This window comes from Muntiacus reevesi, chromosome 9 (genome assembly GCF_963930625.1).
Source record: "Muntiacus reevesi chromosome 9, mMunRee1.1, whole genome shotgun sequence".
NCBI classification, from domain to species: Eukaryota; Metazoa; Chordata; class Mammalia; order Artiodactyla; family Cervidae; genus Muntiacus; species Muntiacus reevesi.
This window is the reverse complement of record NC_089257.1, coordinates 61,027,645-61,048,023: the sequence shown is the minus strand read 5'-3', so window position 1 is coordinate 61,048,023 and position 20,379 is coordinate 61,027,645. Positions and strand designations below refer to the sequence as shown.

Sequence of the window (20,379 nt, the reverse complement as noted above, 5' to 3'; positions counted from 1 at the left end):
GGTGATTAAGGTTTTCTTGAGGAGGGAAGCACGGACAAAAGGGGTTAAGCCGGCTGGGAAACGTCTGCTCAGGGCTCCAAGATATCAAAGGGAGGCGGCTGCTCTGGGCTGGCCTCTCCCACCCCTGTCTCCATCCCCTCGCCCCCTCACCACAGGCTACTGGAGGCTGAGGGTGGTTGGCTGGGCGGGGTATTAGTGTCCTCGACCTCCCAGGAGAAACGGCTAGGTCTTTATCCCCCTCCTGTCCCCAGACTCAGTTTACCTCCCAGGGTCCTAAAAGATGCTTGGATTCTTAAAGACCATTGAGTGAGTTCATGAGTTCTAGTTCTGGGCTCAGGCCTACCACCCTCTGCTGACAACAGACTGGTCATCTCAGTTTTTGTATCAGTGAAGCTGGAGAAGCAGTCTGCACCTCCTTGTCTGACTGAGGAGATGTGAGGAGACAGGCATTCTGGAGTCATCTCTGCCATGAACCTGTGCCAAAAAATCACCTCTGTCTCCAGGCCCTAAGTTTGTGCATTGGATGAAGGATCTGAACTTGAGGGTCTCTGAGATCACTTCTGGCTCTAAGATGCTGAAGTCTGTGAGCACATGCTGATCCTAGGTGCTCACAGGTTGTTATTTGTAAGATGTGGGTTGCTGCACCCCTAGTTCCTCTAATATGTTAGGAAGGGCAGCCCTGTCCCCCATCTTACCAAGGTGCAGGACTTAAATGCAGTGACTTTGGAGTCAGAGCCTGTATTTGAATCCCAGCTTCTCCACTTACTAGTTATAGGACCTTGGGCTGGTTACTTAATGTCTCAGCTCAGTTTCCTAGACTGTAAAACGGGGGTAATAGTAGAGGTGGGTCTCATAGGGTTACCGTGAGGATTGAATAAGCCAACATCTGTAAAGCACTTAGAATAGAGCCTGAGTGAGTGAAAGTTGCTCAGTCGTGTCTGACTTTTTGCAACCCTATGGACTATACAATCCATGGAATTCTCTGGGCCAGAATACTGGAGTGGGTAGCCTTTCCTTTCTCCAGGGGATCTTCGCAACACAGGGATCGAACCCAGGTCTTCCACATTGCAAGCAGTTCTTTACCAGCTGAGCCACAAGGGAAGCCCAGGAATACTGGAATGGGTAGCCTATCCCTTCTCCAGCAGATCTTCCTGACCCAGGAATTGAACCAGGGTCTCCTGCATTGAAGATGAATTCTTCACCAACTGAGCTAACAGGGAAGCCCCTAGAGCAGGGCCTGCCATACAGTAATGCAATACAGGAATGCTATTTGCCAGTGTCAGTATCAGAAAGACAAATTGTCCACACGATGGAGCAGTGACCCAACAGCCAATTGGGGGACCCTCTGTTAGAAATATGGGCTGTTTCCTGAATGGACCTACCTGTGAATTCATTCACTCAGGGCCCACACACTGTCATAGCCACCTGTGCTTGGGAATGTGAAGCATGCGCCAACGAAGGGCCTGAAAATAAACTGACATAAGGCAATCCAGAAATGGCTGGAAGGAAGGGAAAGAGCTAGTGCCAAGACCCCTCCTCCCCACACCCAGTGCTTAGAGATGCTACAGATTCAAGGAGACTAGAACATGTTTATAGTTCTGGAAATCTAAAGGTCTTTCTTCCTTCTCAGGTTTCTGCAGCAACTCCATTATGTGTTTTCATTTGGAGATAGATAGTATATAAACTGTGGTGTAGTCAGTCTTGGCTGGTAGACAGATGTGGACTTGAGTTTCTACTTGACAAATTACTAACCAGTAACCTTGGGCCAGGTTGATTAGCCTCTCTGAGCCTCAGTTTTCCTCACCTGTGAAATGGGATAATAAGAGCACCTACTCATAGGGTGATGATGAGGATTAAATGCTGTCCTGTGTATAAAATGTTTAATACAAAGCTTGGGGTGTAGTAAATGCTCAATAAATGCCAACTATTAATTAATCCCTGTTATTTGAAAACAGTGTTCTCTTGCCAAAATGTTTGAAAATTCTCTGGTCTAGTCCTATTCTCCTATTTTATGGGGAAAGAGGCTGGGGTCAGAAAAAGGGGAATGACTTTCCCAAGGTCACAGCAGGGGATTGAGATCCCTGTTTCTTTAGAAGCCTTTCCCTACCCTAGAGGGAGTCCTCTGTCCTTTGTATTCTGTTGTTTCTTTGGACAAAGCCTCGTCTCTCCCCACCACCCATCTCTCAGAAGTGGCCACTCCAATGCTTGGAACCGGGGCCCCAGAAGGGGAGGATGAAGCATGACACGGTGAGAGCAAGGGCATGGTGTCTGGTTGCAGAAGACATTAACAGGTCTTGCTGTCTCTGAGCCTCAAGTTTCCTCACTGGTGAAGTAGGAGTTCTGGAATCCCTGGCCCCGTAGACCTCACAGGCAGGTGAGGCTCTCTTAAAGATGGGAAATGAAAGCGTACTGCCCAGAAAGGAACAAACTCAGCGTGAGTCCCCAAGACCCATGCTCGATGGCCAGCCCACGGGCCCTGCCTCCAGAGCTGAGAGATCGGATTTCCATCCCTCCAGGTTGGGCTCCGTGACCCAGCCTCAGTTTCCTTATCTGTAAAATGAGTTGTGAGGTGCGAGTGTATCTGTGGCAGCTGAAGGAAGTGTGAGTTGTTCTACAAATGTGAGATAGCATCTTCCGTCTAAGCTTTCCTGCCGCACACGTGCCCTTCTGAGCCACACAAAGGACATCTGTGTACCTGTGTGAAGCCCAGAGCCCCACTCCATCTACGCAGTGTCTCTTACCAACCTTAAACCTCTTCCCCTCTCAGGACTGGAGGAGGAGTGGGCTGGGGGTGCTGGTCTGGAGGAGACCTTTAGGGAACACCTCAGGTGTGGTCAGAAGGCAAGTTTGGGCATCAGAGCTGGGGCTTTGTTCCTGCTTTGCCACGCATTACCTGTGTGGCCTTTAGCTCATCACTCATCCCGTCTGGGACTCAGTTTCCTCACCTGTCAGTGGTGAGTGCAGTACCGGGAGTCTGCGTGATCGCATTCAGCACAAGAAAGTGTAAAAGAAAAATAGCAGCCAAGGTACCTCTTTGATCTGTGCCCCGAGCCCTGGGTTTCCTTAACAGAGTTTTTCCTTTCAAGTTGGATTTTTATTGTTTTCCAGGGTCAAGGGATGATGAGTGGAGGCTGGGCTGGGAAACCCGGCCCTTTGACCCCATTCCAGGCCGGGACCCGTGTCCCTAGTCTCTTTTTACTGGAACCTGACACATCTGCCCACATGCTCCTTCAGAGTAGCCTCTGATCACGCTGCCCACTTTGGGCCTCAGTGTGCGGCCAGCAGAAAGTGCAGGCGCAGTGTGGGGGGACCTAGGAGTCCCCCCATAGCTCAGACTGAGAGGAAATGAGGATTCTGTTTCCTAAAGAATAAGAAGACCTTGGGGAGGAGCCTTCTTTGTATCAAAGAATGACAACAAATTATAAAGTGAAGCCGGAGGAGGCTGGGCCTCCCTTTAAGCAAAGGTGGATGAGTGGGCACCCTCTGTGCATGGTCACCCGGCCTCATGCCCCTGGCATCTGTGAGAATGTCCTGGAGAGCAAGGCTTTGTACAGTGGCACAGGTGGAGAAAGTCACTGGGACACTCATAGGCCATGTCGCAAGGAAGCCCTTGCGCCCTTGCAACATCAGTTGTGTTTACTCTGCCATTCTAGAGAAAAAGCTTTAAATCATGAAAATCCACAGATGGTCAGAGCTGGAGGGACCCTGAAAGATCTTCCCGTCCTGGGGTAGCAAGTGGGTTTCTTCAGGAGAGCCGCTTCTGATCATCGGTGGTGCTCGCTATGCTCTGGGTTTAGGAGAAGGAAGTTGAATACAGCGGTTCATCAGTGATGTCTGCCCAGGGCACGTCTCCCTCACTGCATCTTTGCACCTGCTATCCACAACTGAGAACATTCAGCCAGTGGAGAACTGCAGCTCCGATCTCCCATCCCATAAGCCAGCATTCTTCCCCCAGCCCATCAAGGTCCTCCTGTGTCCTGTTCTTCAGGTGGCTTCAGGGGCCAGCCTCAGTTTCCTTTGAAACTGAGAAATGCCAGGGCGTTTCTTTGCTCCCACGAAGAAGGTGGCATGAATACAGACAGAATTTTTGGTTTTAGTATGAAAGGGAGATTGAAGGCTATGGAGATCAAGCAACTTGCCCAAAGTCCAGCAGAAAATAGCCTTTGAAGTAACCCTTGAGCTCAGTCTACCGTGTGTGTTCTGTACAGAACTCTGGCCATTAGGCCACAGTGCCCAGTTCCTTGGAGGAATCTCAGGTAACAAAAAAGGTAGGCATGGTGTCTGTGGGGTCCTGGGAAAAACTGTTTTGACTGGTTGGAATGACCTCACTGGGAAGTCTCTTGGTTTGCCCTGGTGGCTGCCTCCCCAGGAGGGCCTCCAAAGGTGCTGGTTATTTTAATCATTGCTATCCCAGGAAGTGCCAACACGTTGCCATGTAGTCATAAAGTGACAGTGGAAGTCTTACTGGGTTAACCTGGGAGCAGAGCTGGTGAGAAGACAAACAGCCCAGAAACGGGGAGAGTTTCAGCTTCACTGCAGAACGCTCCCTGTGTGTTTACCAGGCAAGGGTGAAAAATCCTGCTGGAACAGTTCTCCATTCCTGTGCTTCCACCTCCCTCACCCAGAGAATTGCTCCCCAGGCAAACTCACACCCCAGTGCTGCCAAGGCATGCAAATCAGTGGGCCTGCAAGACTGTGGCTCAGAGGTGGGAAAGTGGAGGGCTAGCCAGCTCCTCCTGTCTCCGGTTCCGGTTCCGACAGGGGTCTTTGCAGGTGGCTGGGACTGCTGACCTGGTGCTCACCAGATGCCAGGGAGGAGAGACAGAGATGGAAGTTGCCTTGATCCCTGTGTTCCTCCTATAGACAGATCCTTGACCTTTCTCACTGGGACTCTATTGAGTATTACTCCATCCTGGTCTAAGGAGATTCTATCCAGAACCCTGGTGTTCCCCACCAATTCGAGATGCCTTTTACCCTTTTTTAGTCACTGACTATGCGTATGTACTCAATCGTGTCCAACTCTTTGTGACCCCATGGGTTGTAGTCCGCCAGGCTCCTCTGTCCATGGAATTCTCCAGGCAAGAATACTGGAGTGAGTTGCCATGCCCTTCTCCAAGAGATCTTCCCAGCCCAGGGATTCAATCTGGTTCTCCCACACTACAGGCAGGTCCTTTACCATCTGAGCCCCTCAATTCAAAAACCACTTCTACAACATCTCCGAAATAATAACATCTCAGCCTCTGCTTGAGTTCTGTTGACATGAAACCATGGGTTTCACTGCTGGACAATTCCACGTTTGACGCAATTCTTCCTTATCCTGAGGTGAGCCTGCTTCCTGGCAGCCTCCACCACTGACCTTTGTGGAGCTGGGTTTTAGGACCTGCAGGGTAAGCCTACTCCATATCCAAACCAATATTTGGGGAAGAAAGAAAAGTACTCTGACATTTACCTAAGCACATACTATGTACCAGCACTGTGCCAAGTAGAGCTTTCAAATGTTCCCTCATCGAATTACTTTAAAAAGTTTTGTTTTGAAAAACTTCAAATATATAGAAAAGAGAAGAAACAGGTTAACGAACAACCATATACCTACTACCTGGACTTAATAACTCAGCGTCTTGCCATATTTGTTTCATCCATTTGGCAGGGGGCTGGATGGTGGTGGAATATTTTAACTTTTTATTTCAAACACACATGAAGGTAGACACTAAAATGATGAGTCCCCATATACTCATTGCCTACCGTCATCAGCCATCAAGTTTCTGCCATTCTTGTCAATGAAGTATTTTCTTGCAAACTATATACATTATAAACATTTCAATCCTAAATATGGCAGTATGTGTCTCTAAGCCATAAAAGACATTTTCCTTCTTGACCACAGTACTGTTACCACACTTAACAAAATGAACCTCTCATATAATTCTTGTGGCCATCCTAGGAAGAAGGTCTGATCTAAGGGCAAGTGTTCTCTTCTCTAGGCTAGATAGCCTTTCCTCATTCGATGTGATTTCTAGGCCCCACTCTTGGTCCTCATGCTCTACAGCCAGTTCATCAGGGTCCCTTTTAGAAAATGGTACCCTGAACTGGGCTTGATGCTCTCAGCAGAGATCTCCAAATCTGCGTGTCTGCTGGTACACAGGTTACCACACACGTGCAGCACACTCCGGCCAATATGGGTTTCATGGACTGCACGTGTGCTCAGTCATGTCTGACTCTGTGGTCCATGAACCATAGCCCACCAGGCTTCTCTGTCCATGGAACTTTCCAGGCGAGAATACTGGAGCGGGTTGCCTTTTCCTCCTCCAAGGGATCTTCCCCACCCAGGGATTCAACCCACATCTCTAGCATTGGCTTTAGTCAACTGAAATGCTCCTTTTCTCCAGTTTCTTTTTCACAGGAAAAACACCAGCTTCCTCTCTCTTCCCCTCCCCACAAGGAACTGCAGTTTGTTTATTTCCAATCATGTCTGCCAATAAACAGAAATGGGAATCATTTTCTTTGTTTTTGGTGGGATGGGAGAGATATATTGAAGTGAAGTGAAGTGAAAGTCTCTCAGTTGTATCTGACTCCTTTTGGGTTGGCCAAAATAGTTCATTTGGGTTTTTCCCTGTAATGAACTTTTTGGCCAATCCAGTGTTATATTTCTTTAGGAGACTGAGCCTCTTTGAAAATGTGAAATATAAAGTATAGATATTTTGATGGTCAATTATCTTTAATTATGCACGCTTGAGTTTTTAATCACTATAGTTATCCACTGTGATTATTTCTATAGTTTTAGTTTGAGATTGATTATTGGTTTTGTTGAAAAAACTCTTTGAGGTTTCACATTGTAACCCAGAGTCTTTTGTCAAAGCTTTATTGAAGTGTTACTGTTAAATAAAATTGTAAGATGTTTACAGTGTATATCATGTGATTTAGTACATGTATACATAGTGAAAGAATTCCCACAGTCTAGTTAATTAGCACATCCATCACCTCTATATTTACCCTTTTATGTATGAGACAGAACATTTACATTCTCCTCTCTTAGCAAATTTTAATTGTTCAGTACAGTGTTATCAACCATAGTTACCATGTTATAGACTTCCTGGTGGCTCAACAGTAAAGAACCTGCCTGCAAATGCAAGAGACACGGATTCGACCCCTGGGTCAGGAAGATCCCCTGGAGGAGGAAATGGCAACCCTCTCCAGTTTTCTTGCATGGGAGATCCCATGGTCAGAGGGTCCTGGTGGGCTACAGTCCAAGGGGTCACAAAGAGTCAGACACAACTGAGCGACTAAATAACAACAACACCATGTTACACATTAGATCCTCAGACTTGATTCTTCCAATAGCTGAAAGTTTTTACCCTTCTAGCAACTTTTCCCAATTTCCCCCACCCCTCCAGTGTCTGGTAACCCACTTTCCACTCTCTTTTTTTTTTTAGTTTGAATTTGATTTTTTTTTAAATTCCAAATATAAGTGATAACTTGCAGTATGTACTTGACTTTCTCCATCTGACTGATTTCACTTAGCATAATGTTCTCAAGGTCAGTTCATGTAGCTTCAAATGGCAGCATTTACTTCTTTCTTGGGGCTGAATAATATTCCACCATGCCACATATATATATATATGTATGGCACTTTCTTTACTCATTCATCCACTGATGGGCTATAACTGAAATTGTTTCCTTAACTTGACTACAGTGAATAACCCTGCAGTGAACAGGGGAGTGAAGCTATCTCTTTGATATCCTGTTTTCATTTCCTGTGGATATATACCCAGAGTTAGATTACTGGATCATATGTAGATAGGCTTAAAGGCAGAAAAACATATAATATTAAATTTAAACATAACACTCACTACCTTAATCATTTCTTAATTCAGCCTCTTCTATCTTTTATGTATACAGTTGCCTTTTTTAATATCTAAATATAAGGCTTAGATTTATTCCCGTTACATATTATCTGGTTTGGTTTTTGCCTCCTATTAGAATCAACCAAAATATTTTCTAATCCTGATTACATCATCCATCTTTCTGAATTGATTTTGCTTCCTGCTTTAAATCACCTCCAAATTTCATCAGCATCTGTCCTGCTTATTTGCCTAAACTACTGATTATAGCCTAATACTTGGTTTTGTCTGTGTTGGACTCTGGGCACAGTGAGTTTATTGGGAAAACTGTGTGAGTGTAGGAGTTGAGAGATCCAAGCTTTAGTCCGAAAATCAGAGTCTCTGAGGCTGTGTGATCACCACAAGGTGCTTCCCTCTGAGGCTGGACTTCAGTATCCTTCCAACTCTAAAAATAATGCTCTGGTCCTTCTGGCTGGCTGTCCTGCTTTGTTTTTCCCTAAAAGTGACTGCCATCTCCCAAAGCCAGAGCTTATATAATAGAATGTGTTCAGATTTCTGCAGATCGAGGGACCTGTGATTTCTTAGATTTGGATAGAAGATCCATTTCAGTAGCAGTTTCTTAGTTATTTGGATCAGTTAAATATGCATTCATTCAGCTCCTGCTGCTGCTGCCGCTAAGTCGCTTCAGTCGTGTCCAACTCTGTGTGACCCCATAGATGGCAGCCCACCAGGCTCCTCTGCCCATGGGATTTTCCAGGCAAGAGTACTGGAGTGGGTTGCCATTGCCTTCTCTGCATTCAGCTCCTACTATGTGTTAAATGCTGTTAAAGGCTCTCAGAGTACAAAAATGAATAAGAAGAAATAACCCTGGCCTCTCACAGGAGAGGAGCTTACAATTTCATGAGGAAAACAGACACACACACAAAATACTCTAAAATATGTGGTAGGACTTTCCTGGTGACCCAATGGTTTAGAATCTGCCCCAGAGCAACCAAGCCCAGGGGCCACAACTCCTGAGCCCACGTGCCACAACGAGCGCCTATGCGCCAGGAGAGAAGCTCCCGCAGTGAAAAGCCCACACATCACCACTAGAATAGCCCCCGCTCGCCGCAGCTAGAGAGAGCCTGCGCACAGCAGCAACCCAGCGCAGCCAAAAGTAAATACATTTTTCAAATATCTAGTCGTGTCAGGTATCAATTCAAAATCCAAGTCCTTCTAACCACCTGCCCGGCTGCCTCCCTGTCCTCTGCACGGCCCTCTCTCACCTGACCCACTGCATGGTCTCCCTTCCCCCTTGCTTATCCCTGCAGCTAATTACCACAGGTTTATTTATTTTTGGTCATGCCACATGACATACAGGATCTTCCTCAACCAGGGATCGAACCTGTGCCCACCGCATTTGGAGCACGGAGTCTTAACCACTGGACCACCAGGGGAGTCCCTGATCACTGTGGGTTTAAGCACTAAAGTCAATTCATGTCCCTCCTCTGCTCAAAACCCTCTGATCACTTCCCAGCGTCCTTGGCATGAAAGCCAGTCTTCGGCGTGACCTGCCTTCCAGAGCCACGTCATCTTGCCCTGGGCCACACCCATCCCCTTCCCTCCAGCCCTACTGGTCTCATCATTGTTCCTCAACAGGCAAGCCTGTTCTTGCCTCACACAGGCCTCAATCGCTCTGTCTAGAATGATCTCCCCAGACCACCCTGGTTATGAACAGCCTCTGGCACACTCTTCTCCTGACCATTACTATTGCTTTCCGTAGTAATTCTCTCTAAATGAAATTGTGTGTTTGTTTTCTTATTCCTTTTACGTCTCTTCAACTAGAAAAGAAGCTCTGTGTGGCCAGGGACTTCATCTGGTTTTCCAGCATGATATTTCAAGTGCCTGGAACAGTGCTTGGTATATAGAGTGTATTTTGTGGAATGAATGAATTTGTTCTTTGATCATATTTTAAAATTACCCCCTTACAAGGCTACATTTACAATGTCATGAAAGAATTTTTTTTTAAATACAAAAGCAATTTTATCTTTAAGTCTAGCCTCTGCACACACACTATTTTCAGTCCTTGGGCCCTTCCCATTTTAGCCCCCCTCTCAGATTAGCTTATTTAATCTCAAAATCAGACTGCTAATCAAAGATGTCTTCCTGTCTCACCTATTTCCTCTTTCTCGGAATCCCATAGCCCTTAATGTCTGCTGTCATCTTGCCAGCCCAGCTGCTCTTGAAGACGCCTCACAACGAATCATACAGGCAAGGGCCAAGCTTATCTATCATTTAGAGCAGAGCAGAGGGTAGGGGGCTTCAGTTAAAGCTCCAAAGGATTCTCCTGGACCCCATTCATTCATCTATCTGGTGCTTCCTGAGCCTCTGACCAGTGTTAGGAACTACAGTGGTCTTTGAGGACTAAAGTGGTGTCATCATTCTGGTTTTCAAGGAATTCACAGACCAGAGGGAGACAAGCATGCAGACAAGAAAAGGAGTTCCGTGACATGTGCCATAGGGCTGGTAGAGAGGGGAGGGGGACCAACTTTGTAAAAGGGAGCAGTGCACAGAGGCATGGAAATGGGAGAGGTGTGGCGTGTTTGGACGTGTGGCTCTTTCCATGTGACTGGAGCACAGGGTACCTGGGAGGGAGGAAGGTGAGATCATGAGAGGCGGAAGACAGAGCAGAGAAGGTAGGCAGAAACCAGATCATATGGGGAATTATTTGTTACTAAGAAATTTGGACTTCATTCCAAAGCTATTGAGGAACCAATGGAAAGCAGAATTTTTTTTTTAATTAAAAATAACTTTGTTGGTGCAAAGTGATAACCATCATCTGAGCCTTCAGCGAGTCATAGTATAATAGTAACATCAAAGATTGTTGAATTGTTGATCACAGATCACCATGACAAATATAATAATAATGACAAAGTTTCAAATATGTGGAGGATTACCAGAATGTGATAAACATGAATATACATTATTACATAATGTCATTGTGTTTAGGTTTTCTTTTTTCCTCTACTAAGTTTTGTCATCCCAATGCCAAAATGATTATCTTTCTTACTTTCTGGAGAATTTCTTTTCTTATTTAAGTTGCATTCTGCCATTTTATTAAGGGCTGACCAAACCGAAGCCAGATGTGAACACTTTGCATTTGTGACAAATCTGTTGTTGAGGAACAATTGTACTCAATTCACTTTATGTAGAGAGAAAGCAGAATTTTCTGATTGAAAGGTCTGAATTCATTCACATGTTCATTTATTCATTTATTCAACCAATATAATATTAAAAATATTTTTTTAATTTTATTTATTTATTATTGGCTGTATGTAGGATCTTTATTGTGCCTCAGGCTTAGTTATCCCATGCATGTGGGATCCCCGACCAGAGATTGAACCCACATTGCCTGCTTGGTAAGGCAGATTCTTAACCACTGGATGACCAGGGAAATCCCAACCAATATAATTTGAACTTCTGTTATGTACTAAGCCCAGTGCTAGGCTCTGGGTGTGTGGCATTTAATATCATTTTCTTGACATTATAGAGCCAGTTATCCATGGGGCACAAAGGAAGATTGTTTGGCAGCTCCTGCCCCGAGGAGGTATATAAACAGGAAACTTAATTTTAGCAAAGAATGGAAGCATTTCTCTAATAATAGGTATATGTTTTTTTTTCCCATTTATTTTTATTAGTTGGAGGCTAATTACTTTACAATATTGTAGTGGTTTTTGTCATACATTGACATGAATCAGCCATGGATTTACATGTATTCCCCATCCCGATCCCCCCTCCCAATAGGTATATGTTTAAGCAAATTTTGTTATGTCCATAAATGGAATATTATGTAGCCATTAAAAATGATCTTTGCAAGCATAGGAGAAAGATGTTCCTTAATGGTGTAGGAGAAAGATTTATGATACTCACTAGGAAAAGCAGAGTAAAAATCCGTACAGGGTGTTACATATCAATTAGGAAAAGCAAGCATAAAAAAGATCATGAAACATACAAAAATATTCATTGTAGCTCTTTGCAAATTGATTTTTTCTGCTTTTTCTATATCAACAAGCTTTTTCTATTAAGCACACATTTAATTTTTCAACCCAACATTTACTATAAAGGGAAAAAGGTGAATAAAACAAAGAATGAAAGTTGGGGGAGCAGGTGGTAGAAACAGGGGTGACAGTAATCTACCTGACATGATTTAGATGCCATCAACCCTGGAGGGCTGAGATAGTGGAGGGACTTCTTATCTTCGGGCAGTTCCTTTAGGATCCACGGCTGATCATCCCTTGCTTTTTCAGAAAGCCTGTGTCAGAACTTCTGTCTGAGGACATCTGGCAGAAGCACTCTGATATGGCAAATTCTAATCCCAGTTAGATTCTAGATGACCTTGGACAAGTCAGTCTGTCTTTGGGAGTTACTCACCTTCTTGAAGAAAAATTTTCAAAGACTGTCCCAGGAAATAGAATAAACAGAAAGAGTCTGGCCACAGGGCAGGCCAAGTGTACATTTTCAAAATAAAGAGAAGCCCATCCTGATATCCTATTTCCCTTTAACTTTCAGTCTCTTCCAATCCTGCTAGCTATTAATATTTTCTTCTTTTTTTTTTTTTTTTTATCTTTTTCAGGAAATGATCGAAATGGCTTAGATTTCAACAGGCAGGTAAGGACATTCAGAAGAAAAATTTATTCTATAAATTTTAGGGGTCATTCATACTATGTCAAGTGTGGGGACACAAAGAAGATTAAGGGAATTTCAAGGGTGTTTATTCATAGACTCATCGCTCTCAGGATTGGTAGGGGTATTTCAAGAGCTTTTGCAACCCCCATCTCCTGAATTGGCAGGCGAATTCTTTACCACTAAGCCACCTGGGAAGCAGACAGAAGGGTAGGCTTCAGTTAAAGACACATCTAGGTAAACTGCGAGGAAGGACTTGCAACCAATGAGTTTTATCAAACACTGGAAGAGCTACCCAGGGAAGGAGGCTGTAGAATAACCATCTCTCTCAACATCTTTAAAAATAAGACAAGGACTTCCCTGGTTCCTAAGATACAGTGCCTAGGACTCTGAGTACCCAATGCAGAAGTCCCAGGTTCCATCCCTGGTCAGGGAACAAGATCTCACATGCTTCAACTAAAGATCTTCAACTAAGATCCCGTGTGCCCCGGCTAAGTCCGGCTCAGTCAAATAAATAAGTATTTATTAAAATTAAAAAAAGATGAGACAGTTTCTCATCTAAGGGATACTTTGCCCAGGTGTGCTTCCAGGGCAGGAGGATGGAGGATATGCCTGAGGATTCTCTGACCCCGAAGGAGCCCTCTGTGGGTTGGGGTGTGGCCTGTTTCCTGTTCTTTCTGAGCATCCCGGCCCAGGGTACACCTCTCACAGTCCCTTGGAAGAGGTGTGCAGGGAGTAGCCCATCCATACCAAGACATGGTGGCACCAGCCCAGCCTGGAGGTGGCCTGCTCCACAGGCCCAGTGGGTTTGGCTGCCTGTGTGATCTTTTTGAAGCTGGGGAAAACCTTGCGTTTAGGACAAGGCTGGGGGCAGCCCCTCTGGGCCCAGCAGCCTACCGAGAGGCCCCTGATCCTTTGAACTTCTTTAGGAATAAGGTTTCCTCACCAGTTGGGAGAAGGTTTCCTGGTTTCTGTCAGGGGCAGACCTCACTGGAGTTTGCTTCTTTTGGATGAGCCTCATCAGGGCAGAGAGGAGGGCAATCCCACCCTTCCCTGGGAAGGGTTTTTGCATTTCTCATTACTGAGAAGCACAGACACAAGAGATTTTTTCCTTTTTTTTTTCTTTCAGTGCACAGGTTTCTCTATTTGTGTTACACAGGCTCTAGAACGTGTGGGCTCAGTAGTTGTAGCATGAGGGTTAGTTGCTCTATGTGGGATCTTAGTTCCCCGACCAGGGATCGAACCCACATCCCCTGCATTGCAACATGGATTCTTAATCACTGGACCACCAGAGAAGTCCCACAAGAGACCTTTTCTTTAAAGGGGTGGGAATTTTGGAGTAAGAGAGGCTCTGCTGGTCACACTCCTTTACACACTTAGACTGGCGCTCGCCTCTGTGCACAAACACACACATCCACGCCCTCCCTAAGAATCCACCTGGCTCCCTCTCATTCTGCCTTTCAGATGCCATCAGATACCAGCACCCACACCCTCACATTCACACCAGCTCACCTGTGGAGCTGCAGGGGGGCACTAGAATTTCTCAGGTCCCTAAATTGACAGTGATACCCTCGAGCTTCATGACAAGGGAAGCCAACATTTGCAGATTCTCAGGCTGTGGGCAAGGTGCTTCTGGCACTTTATCTCATTTGATCCTCACTATTCTCACACAGGTAAGAAAATCGCTTCCCAGGCAAACCCACCTGATTTGGGGAAGGGTTTGAGAGATTAAGTAATTTGCCAAAGGTCAGGCACATTGGTTAACTGGCAGAGCCAGGGCTCAAACCCACATCTCTTTGACTCCCAAACTCATTTTTCCCATGATGCCTTGCAGCACCCTCCTCCGCCGTCCTTCGAGTCCCCTCTCCCTGAAAATGCACACCGTCCTTAGGGAGAGGCCTGGGAGCCAGCGGCTGAGCGTGACCTCACCGTGACTAACCTGGAGGAAGTGGGAGGTGGAGGGAGCAGGGAGGGGAAGAGTGTTGTGTAGGCGTCGTCTTTGTGTCTGATACCAAGAAGGGTTGACAGACGCAGGAAAGCAAAGGCTAAGCCGCTGCCTTTGGTGAAGCTCCGGTTGGAAGACCCCAAGCCAGTTGGTGCCATGGGAGATTGCAGCCAGGCTCTGGGTACATTGCCTGCCATCTTGAGGTTGCATGAACAAGGGATGTTTGCTCATCAGGAAGTTTCGTGCTGAGCCTGTTAACTTCCTGATCCCAGGAAAGCAGCCAGAGCCTGTTTGGGAGATAATAGCGAGCTGACCCAGAAGCAGGGCCACCCCTCAGTCCCTTGGAAAGATTCACTCAGAGCCGGGAGGCAACAGGACAAGGCCAGATCCCTGGACAGGGAGTCCGAGGTCCTGAGGGCCAGTGCTGTTGTCACTGTACACAATCCTCTTCTCCTTTCTGGGCCTCAGTGTCCTCATGAGTAAAAGAAAGACGTTTGCATGACATGGTCACCAAAGCCCCTGCAGTCTGTATGTTACGGTCCCATCAATTTTCTCATGCCATCTTCTGTTTGGTTATGCTTCCACATTCCTTTCATGTTTTTCTTTGAAGAGAAACAGGGAAGAGAGTGTCCATTTCTTTATCTCAAGCTATAGAGAGTGAGGAGAAAATGTCACATGAAATCTTTCCAGTCTTTATGATTTCGTGTGATCCAGAGAAAAGAATCTTTTTGAAATTTAAGGGGCAGAGACAGAAGGACCCAGCAGGCTGGATCTGGGGCTAACCATTCATTCTTTGAATCCTTAATCATTCCTAAGGGCTAGATAGAGGGTGTCATTTGTAAGATGATAAATTGCCAATGGACTCTGTAGTGAATTCTGTTAAGACAGAAGAGCTCTGAGCTCTGAGACATTGCACAAGGATGTCACCATAGAGATGGTGTCCAAAGCGGGTGACAAGGGAAAAGTAAGGGATTTGACTGGCAGAGAGGAGCAACAAGACTATTCTTGTTGCTGTGAAAGTAACATCTCACAACGTAAAAGGAAACTATGTGAAGGTCAACATGGGATGTGATGGTGGAAGATGAGGCTGAATAGATTGTGTAGAACTTTGAATGCCCAGCAAAGAAGTCTGGATCTATCCTGTGGACAGTAGGGAGCCACTGGACTTTTTCAAACAAAACTAGTTTCACTTATTGGAAGAGTATTAGAAGGGTATGGGAGAAATATCAATAACCTCAGACATGTAGATGACACCACCCTTATGGCAGAAAGTGAAGAGGAACTAAAAAGCCTCTTGATGAAAGTGAAAGAGGAGAGTGAAAAAGTTGGCTTAAAGCTCAACATTCAGAAAACTAAGATCATGGCATCTGGTCCCATCACTTCATGGGAAATAGATGGGGAAACAGTGGAAACAGTGTCAGACTTTATTGTGGGGGGCTCCAAAAATCACTGCAGATGGTGACTGCAGCCATGAAATTAAAAGACGCTTACTCCTTGGAAGGAAAGTTATGACCAACCTAGACAGCATATTAAAAAGCAGAGACATTACTTTGCCAACAAAGGTCTGTCTAGTCAAGGCTATGGTTTTTCCAGTAGTCATGTATGGATGTGAGAGTTGGACTGTGAGGAAAGCTGAGCGCCAAAGAATTGATGCTTTTGAACTGTGCTGTTGGAGAGGACTCTTGAGAGTCCCTTGGACTTCAAGGAGATCCAACCAGTCCATCCTAAAGGAGATTGGTCCTGGGTGTTCATTGGAAGGACTGATGCTGAAGCTGAAACTCCAGTACTTTGGCCACCTCATGCAAAGAGTTAACTCATTGGAAAAGACCCTGCTGCTGGGAGGGATTGGAGGCAGGAGGAGAAGGGGACGACAGAGGATGAGATGGTTGGATGGCATCACCAACTTGATGGACATGAGTTTGAGTAAGCTCTGGGAGTTGGTGATGGACAGGGAGGCCTGGCGTGCTGCGATTCATGGGGTCGCAAAGAGTCGGACACGACTGAGGGACTGAACTGAACTGAACTGACTGATGGGTAAGGAGGGAGGAAAGATGAATGGACTGATGTGAGAGAGGCCAATGGGATGCTGTTGAGGTAGGAGGAAGTGGGCAATGCCAAGGAGAGGGATTAAGCACACAGACATAGAGCCAGATGGCCTGCATTTGAATCCTGGGCTTTGCACTGCGTGGCACTGTGACCTTGTACAAGTTCTTCAACTTCTGTATTTCTCTGGGGAGAATACTGGTACCTATCTCACAGGACTGTTGTGAGTGTGTGTATGTGAGTGTACCTCTTTGACAATGTCTAAAATATATATATATATACTATATAGGTATTTGCAATTGCTATTCCTGTGTCAGTAAGCATGAAGAGATTCCAATTTGGGAGATGTTTCTGATATACAATCAGGAGGATTTTGGCAACAAATTGGAATTGGGCAGCGAAGGAAGGGGAAAGGTCTGGCACAATTCTTCTGTTTCTGGCTTGGTGCTGAACATTAATGGGGCTGCGATCAGAGATCAAGAAGACGGGAGGTCCACCCAGTTTGTCCAGATGATAGGAAGAGGAAGAAGGGCAGATAATGGTCTATAGGTGCTCAACACATGATGAGAAACTCAGATCTAGAGCCAGCAGACAGGTCAGGATGCATACTGAGGAGTCACCATTGAACCGTGTTAATCCTAGTGATGGGTAGGAGTGAGGTCACCTTGGGAGGGGGTGAAGACTGGGATAAGAATGCAGAGAAGATCTGGAGAGGGGGAACATGTCAGGGACAGGCTGATGAACAGGTACCCATAGATGAGACTAAGAAGGACTGGTGAAAGGGACGGATGGAGAACCACACCCACAAAGGAGAGATTTTCATGAAAGTGGGGTCAACAGATAGTGTCAGAGTGCACAGAGATGTTGCAGAGCCCCAACGGAGCAGTGGCCATGGTCTGGCAGTGAGGTGAACAGTGCTGGTCTCATCATGGCATCGTGATGAGAACAGATGCCAGGTTGCTATAGGGTGCGGGGGGAGGGGGGCGGGAGGAGGGGTTAGGAAATGATGGAGATGAGGACTACAGAATTCCCTTCCAAGGAGTGGGATGATGAAGAAATGGAGATGTTGGCCAAAGATGGAGACAGTGTGAAGAGAAGGTCTGGGGGGATGAGGGAGACTTTGGTGGGCTGCGGGCCTGGGGAGAGATAGGAGATGCAGTAGAGGAGACAGAAAAGTGAGAACATGGATGGAGGATTTAGCCTAGAAGAGGAAGGAGGGAGGGAGGGCTAAGTGCCCCATCGGTGAGTTCAGGAGCTTTTGGGACAGCCTTCCAGTCACGGAGTTTCTCCACTTCCACTTCCTGCTCTTTGGACCAGCAGCTAACTTCAGAAGAACATTAGGAAGTATTATTGACTCACAGGGCTTAGAGAGCCCGCAGTGACACAGCACGCCTGGGCAGCCTGGCGCTGCTCTCTGCTGATGGCTTCTGGGCCCCTCATCATTCCAGGGCCATGGGTGTCCATCAGAACTATCAGCACGGCGTGTCCACCTGTGCTGTGGAATGCTGTCTGGCTAGAAGACTTCACAAAAGCTCTCTGAAGCCAGAAGAGAGTCCGAAGCAGGTTGGCAAGTGTCTTTGTCTCTGAGCATCCTGCCCCCAAAGCTGAGAGTCAGCGACCTGGGGTTCTGTCTCAGCCCCAGGTCTGGCAGTTTTCTCAACTCACCTGCTCCTACAACATTCAGTCTCTGGTGCCTCCCTCAGGACCCCCGTGCCAGCCAGTCCAGAGTGGGGGCCCCACTGCGCTCCCATAGAGCATTTGGTTTTGAATCAAATGGAGTTTTCCTTCACTGTTTTTTTGACTGTGAGCTACCACGGGCTCTGACTGCTCCCGGCATGTGTCAATTGTAGTGTTTAATCAGTTCCATGGGACGCTTTCTCTAACATCAACAAAATTCAGCCTAAGGAAATGTCTCTGAAGATTCTGAGTGGTGGAGAGGCTTCTGTGGGGAGGTCCATGATAGAGGCAGGACCAGACTCTCAAGCTGGGGAGTGAAGGTCTGCAGTGAAGACATAGTGAGTCTTCTCCCAGGCACCCAGGGAGCAGCCCCAAGGAGGGCCAGTCCCACTGAAGCTGAGCACCAGAGGGTGAGGGAGGGAATTAATTGACTACGTTTGACCATTTAGTCCCACAAACCTGTCACCAGCTGAGTAGTGAGGAGGAGTCAGAGAGGGGTAGAACGAGGTCCCTGCCCACAAGAGCTCCCAGCTGTTGGGAAAAAAACATAGTGGAGGATGCGGGGGTGGGGGGGTGGAGGGGAGGCAGGGGGAGGGGAGGGAGCAAGGGGGGCCCCTGCGTTATACTAATGCCAGTGGGGCTGATTCAGGGAGTCTCAGGAAGGGCGCACAGAGCTAGGGATAGCGGGCCCAATAAGCTGGAGGGAGACTCTGACACCTCCTTGTGGAAGACCTCGGAGGATGAGAATTAAGGATCGTGAAAGTCTTGATCCTCTGAGGTTTGTTTAATCTGTGGCAGAATCCAGCTTCCGGTCCTGTACTTCCAGGTGGAGGCAGGATTGTTGATGGTGGATGGGCAGACTAAGAGAAGAGATTGAGGAGCCAGCCAACTACATTTTGCTCAACCAGAAGCAGTAAGGTTGGGTTTTAGCATGTTGACCTATGACATCCCTCTTTTCCCCCCGCCCAGGTACCAAAGCAATTGAAAAACACAGATGCAGGAGTCAGACAGATAGATCCGCAAGGGAGACACGATTGATTGTTTGTTTTTAACTCCGTGTGCTTTTATTGCCAAAAAGAAAGTGAAACTTTTACACTAGGAAACATTGCTATAAAAATCATTTAATAACAAAATTATAAAGACAGAGTAATGACAAAGAGAGTAGTTAATTCTATCAGAGAGCTTAGATGGACAAAATATATATAGTGAACATCAAAACATATCTCTTATTTCTTTGTCAAACAAGGGAAGAAGGACAACAATACAGTATTACTTTTAGGTGATATCCTTTAAAAAGGTACAATTTATTTAAAAGGATTGCATTTGAACAATAAGCCAGAACTTATTTTCAATTAACTGGTTGGGGGATGTGGTTTTGATGTGTTGCCATAATGGACTTTCAAAGGCTTTGCTCCAGAATTAAATACATCCACCCTGCACACATAGAGTTGGTGGAGAACAGACTTTAAAGTACACTCCTAGCCAACAGGCAGGTCCCAGAAGGGACCAAGTCACACATATCCATTTCGTTCTAAACCTGTGTTTCTCAGCTTTATCAGATCCAATATCCTTTGTAACAAGGGTGCTATCAAACCCCCTTAATATCCTAGAATGAAACTTATAGAAAACATATGTAAAAATCAGTAGGATGCTCTAATTTAAATAATGATTCAAAGGAGAATGAAAAAAAATTAAATAATATATATTTCAGCAAGTAAATCCTCGTGAAGACTCCCCCAGAAGGTTTGATGAGATAATATGATGTTTATATGAATGGGACAGACACAAGTACAGACTGATATTGGTATGCTATGCTGGCAGCTCAAAAGCCATGATTTTCCAAAATGTTAAACAAACTCTTGATTAACTTCCAAACAAAATAAAATATAATCTTTCTTCAATTTATGCAGAAAATGGCATCCCAGAAAAAGGCAATGCATATTAAAAGTGTGCAAAAAGTATGGTATACCCACCTAAAAACTGGAATTGGGGCTTCCCTAGCAGTCCAGTGGTTAAGACTCACACTTCCAATCTTCCAATGCAGGGGACCTGGGTTCAATCCCTGGTTGGGTTTGATCCCTGATTGGGAAACTAAGATGCCACCTGCCGCATGGAGCAGTCAAAAGGAAAAAAAAAATCTGGAATTGGGTTCTAGGCTCGTGTGATTATAGGCAGGCTATTTACTGACACAAGTGTCTGGTGGGTATTTGAAATCCA

The 20,379-nt window shown here is 45.9% G+C and overlaps 1 protein-coding gene across 1 annotated transcript in view; it reads left to right on the top strand.

Annotated features, from left to right (window-relative positions):
- POU2F3 (POU class 2 homeobox 3) overlaps positions 1 to 20,379 on the top strand; it is an 84,158-nt gene that overhangs the window by 18,286 nt on the left and 45,493 nt on the right. The window contains exon 3 of the mRNA XM_065944715.1: positions 12,448 to 12,482. Within this exon, the coding sequence (XP_065800787.1) occupies positions 12,448 to 12,482 (35 nt within the window). The remainder of the gene's footprint in view (positions 1 to 12,447; positions 12,483 to 20,379) is intronic.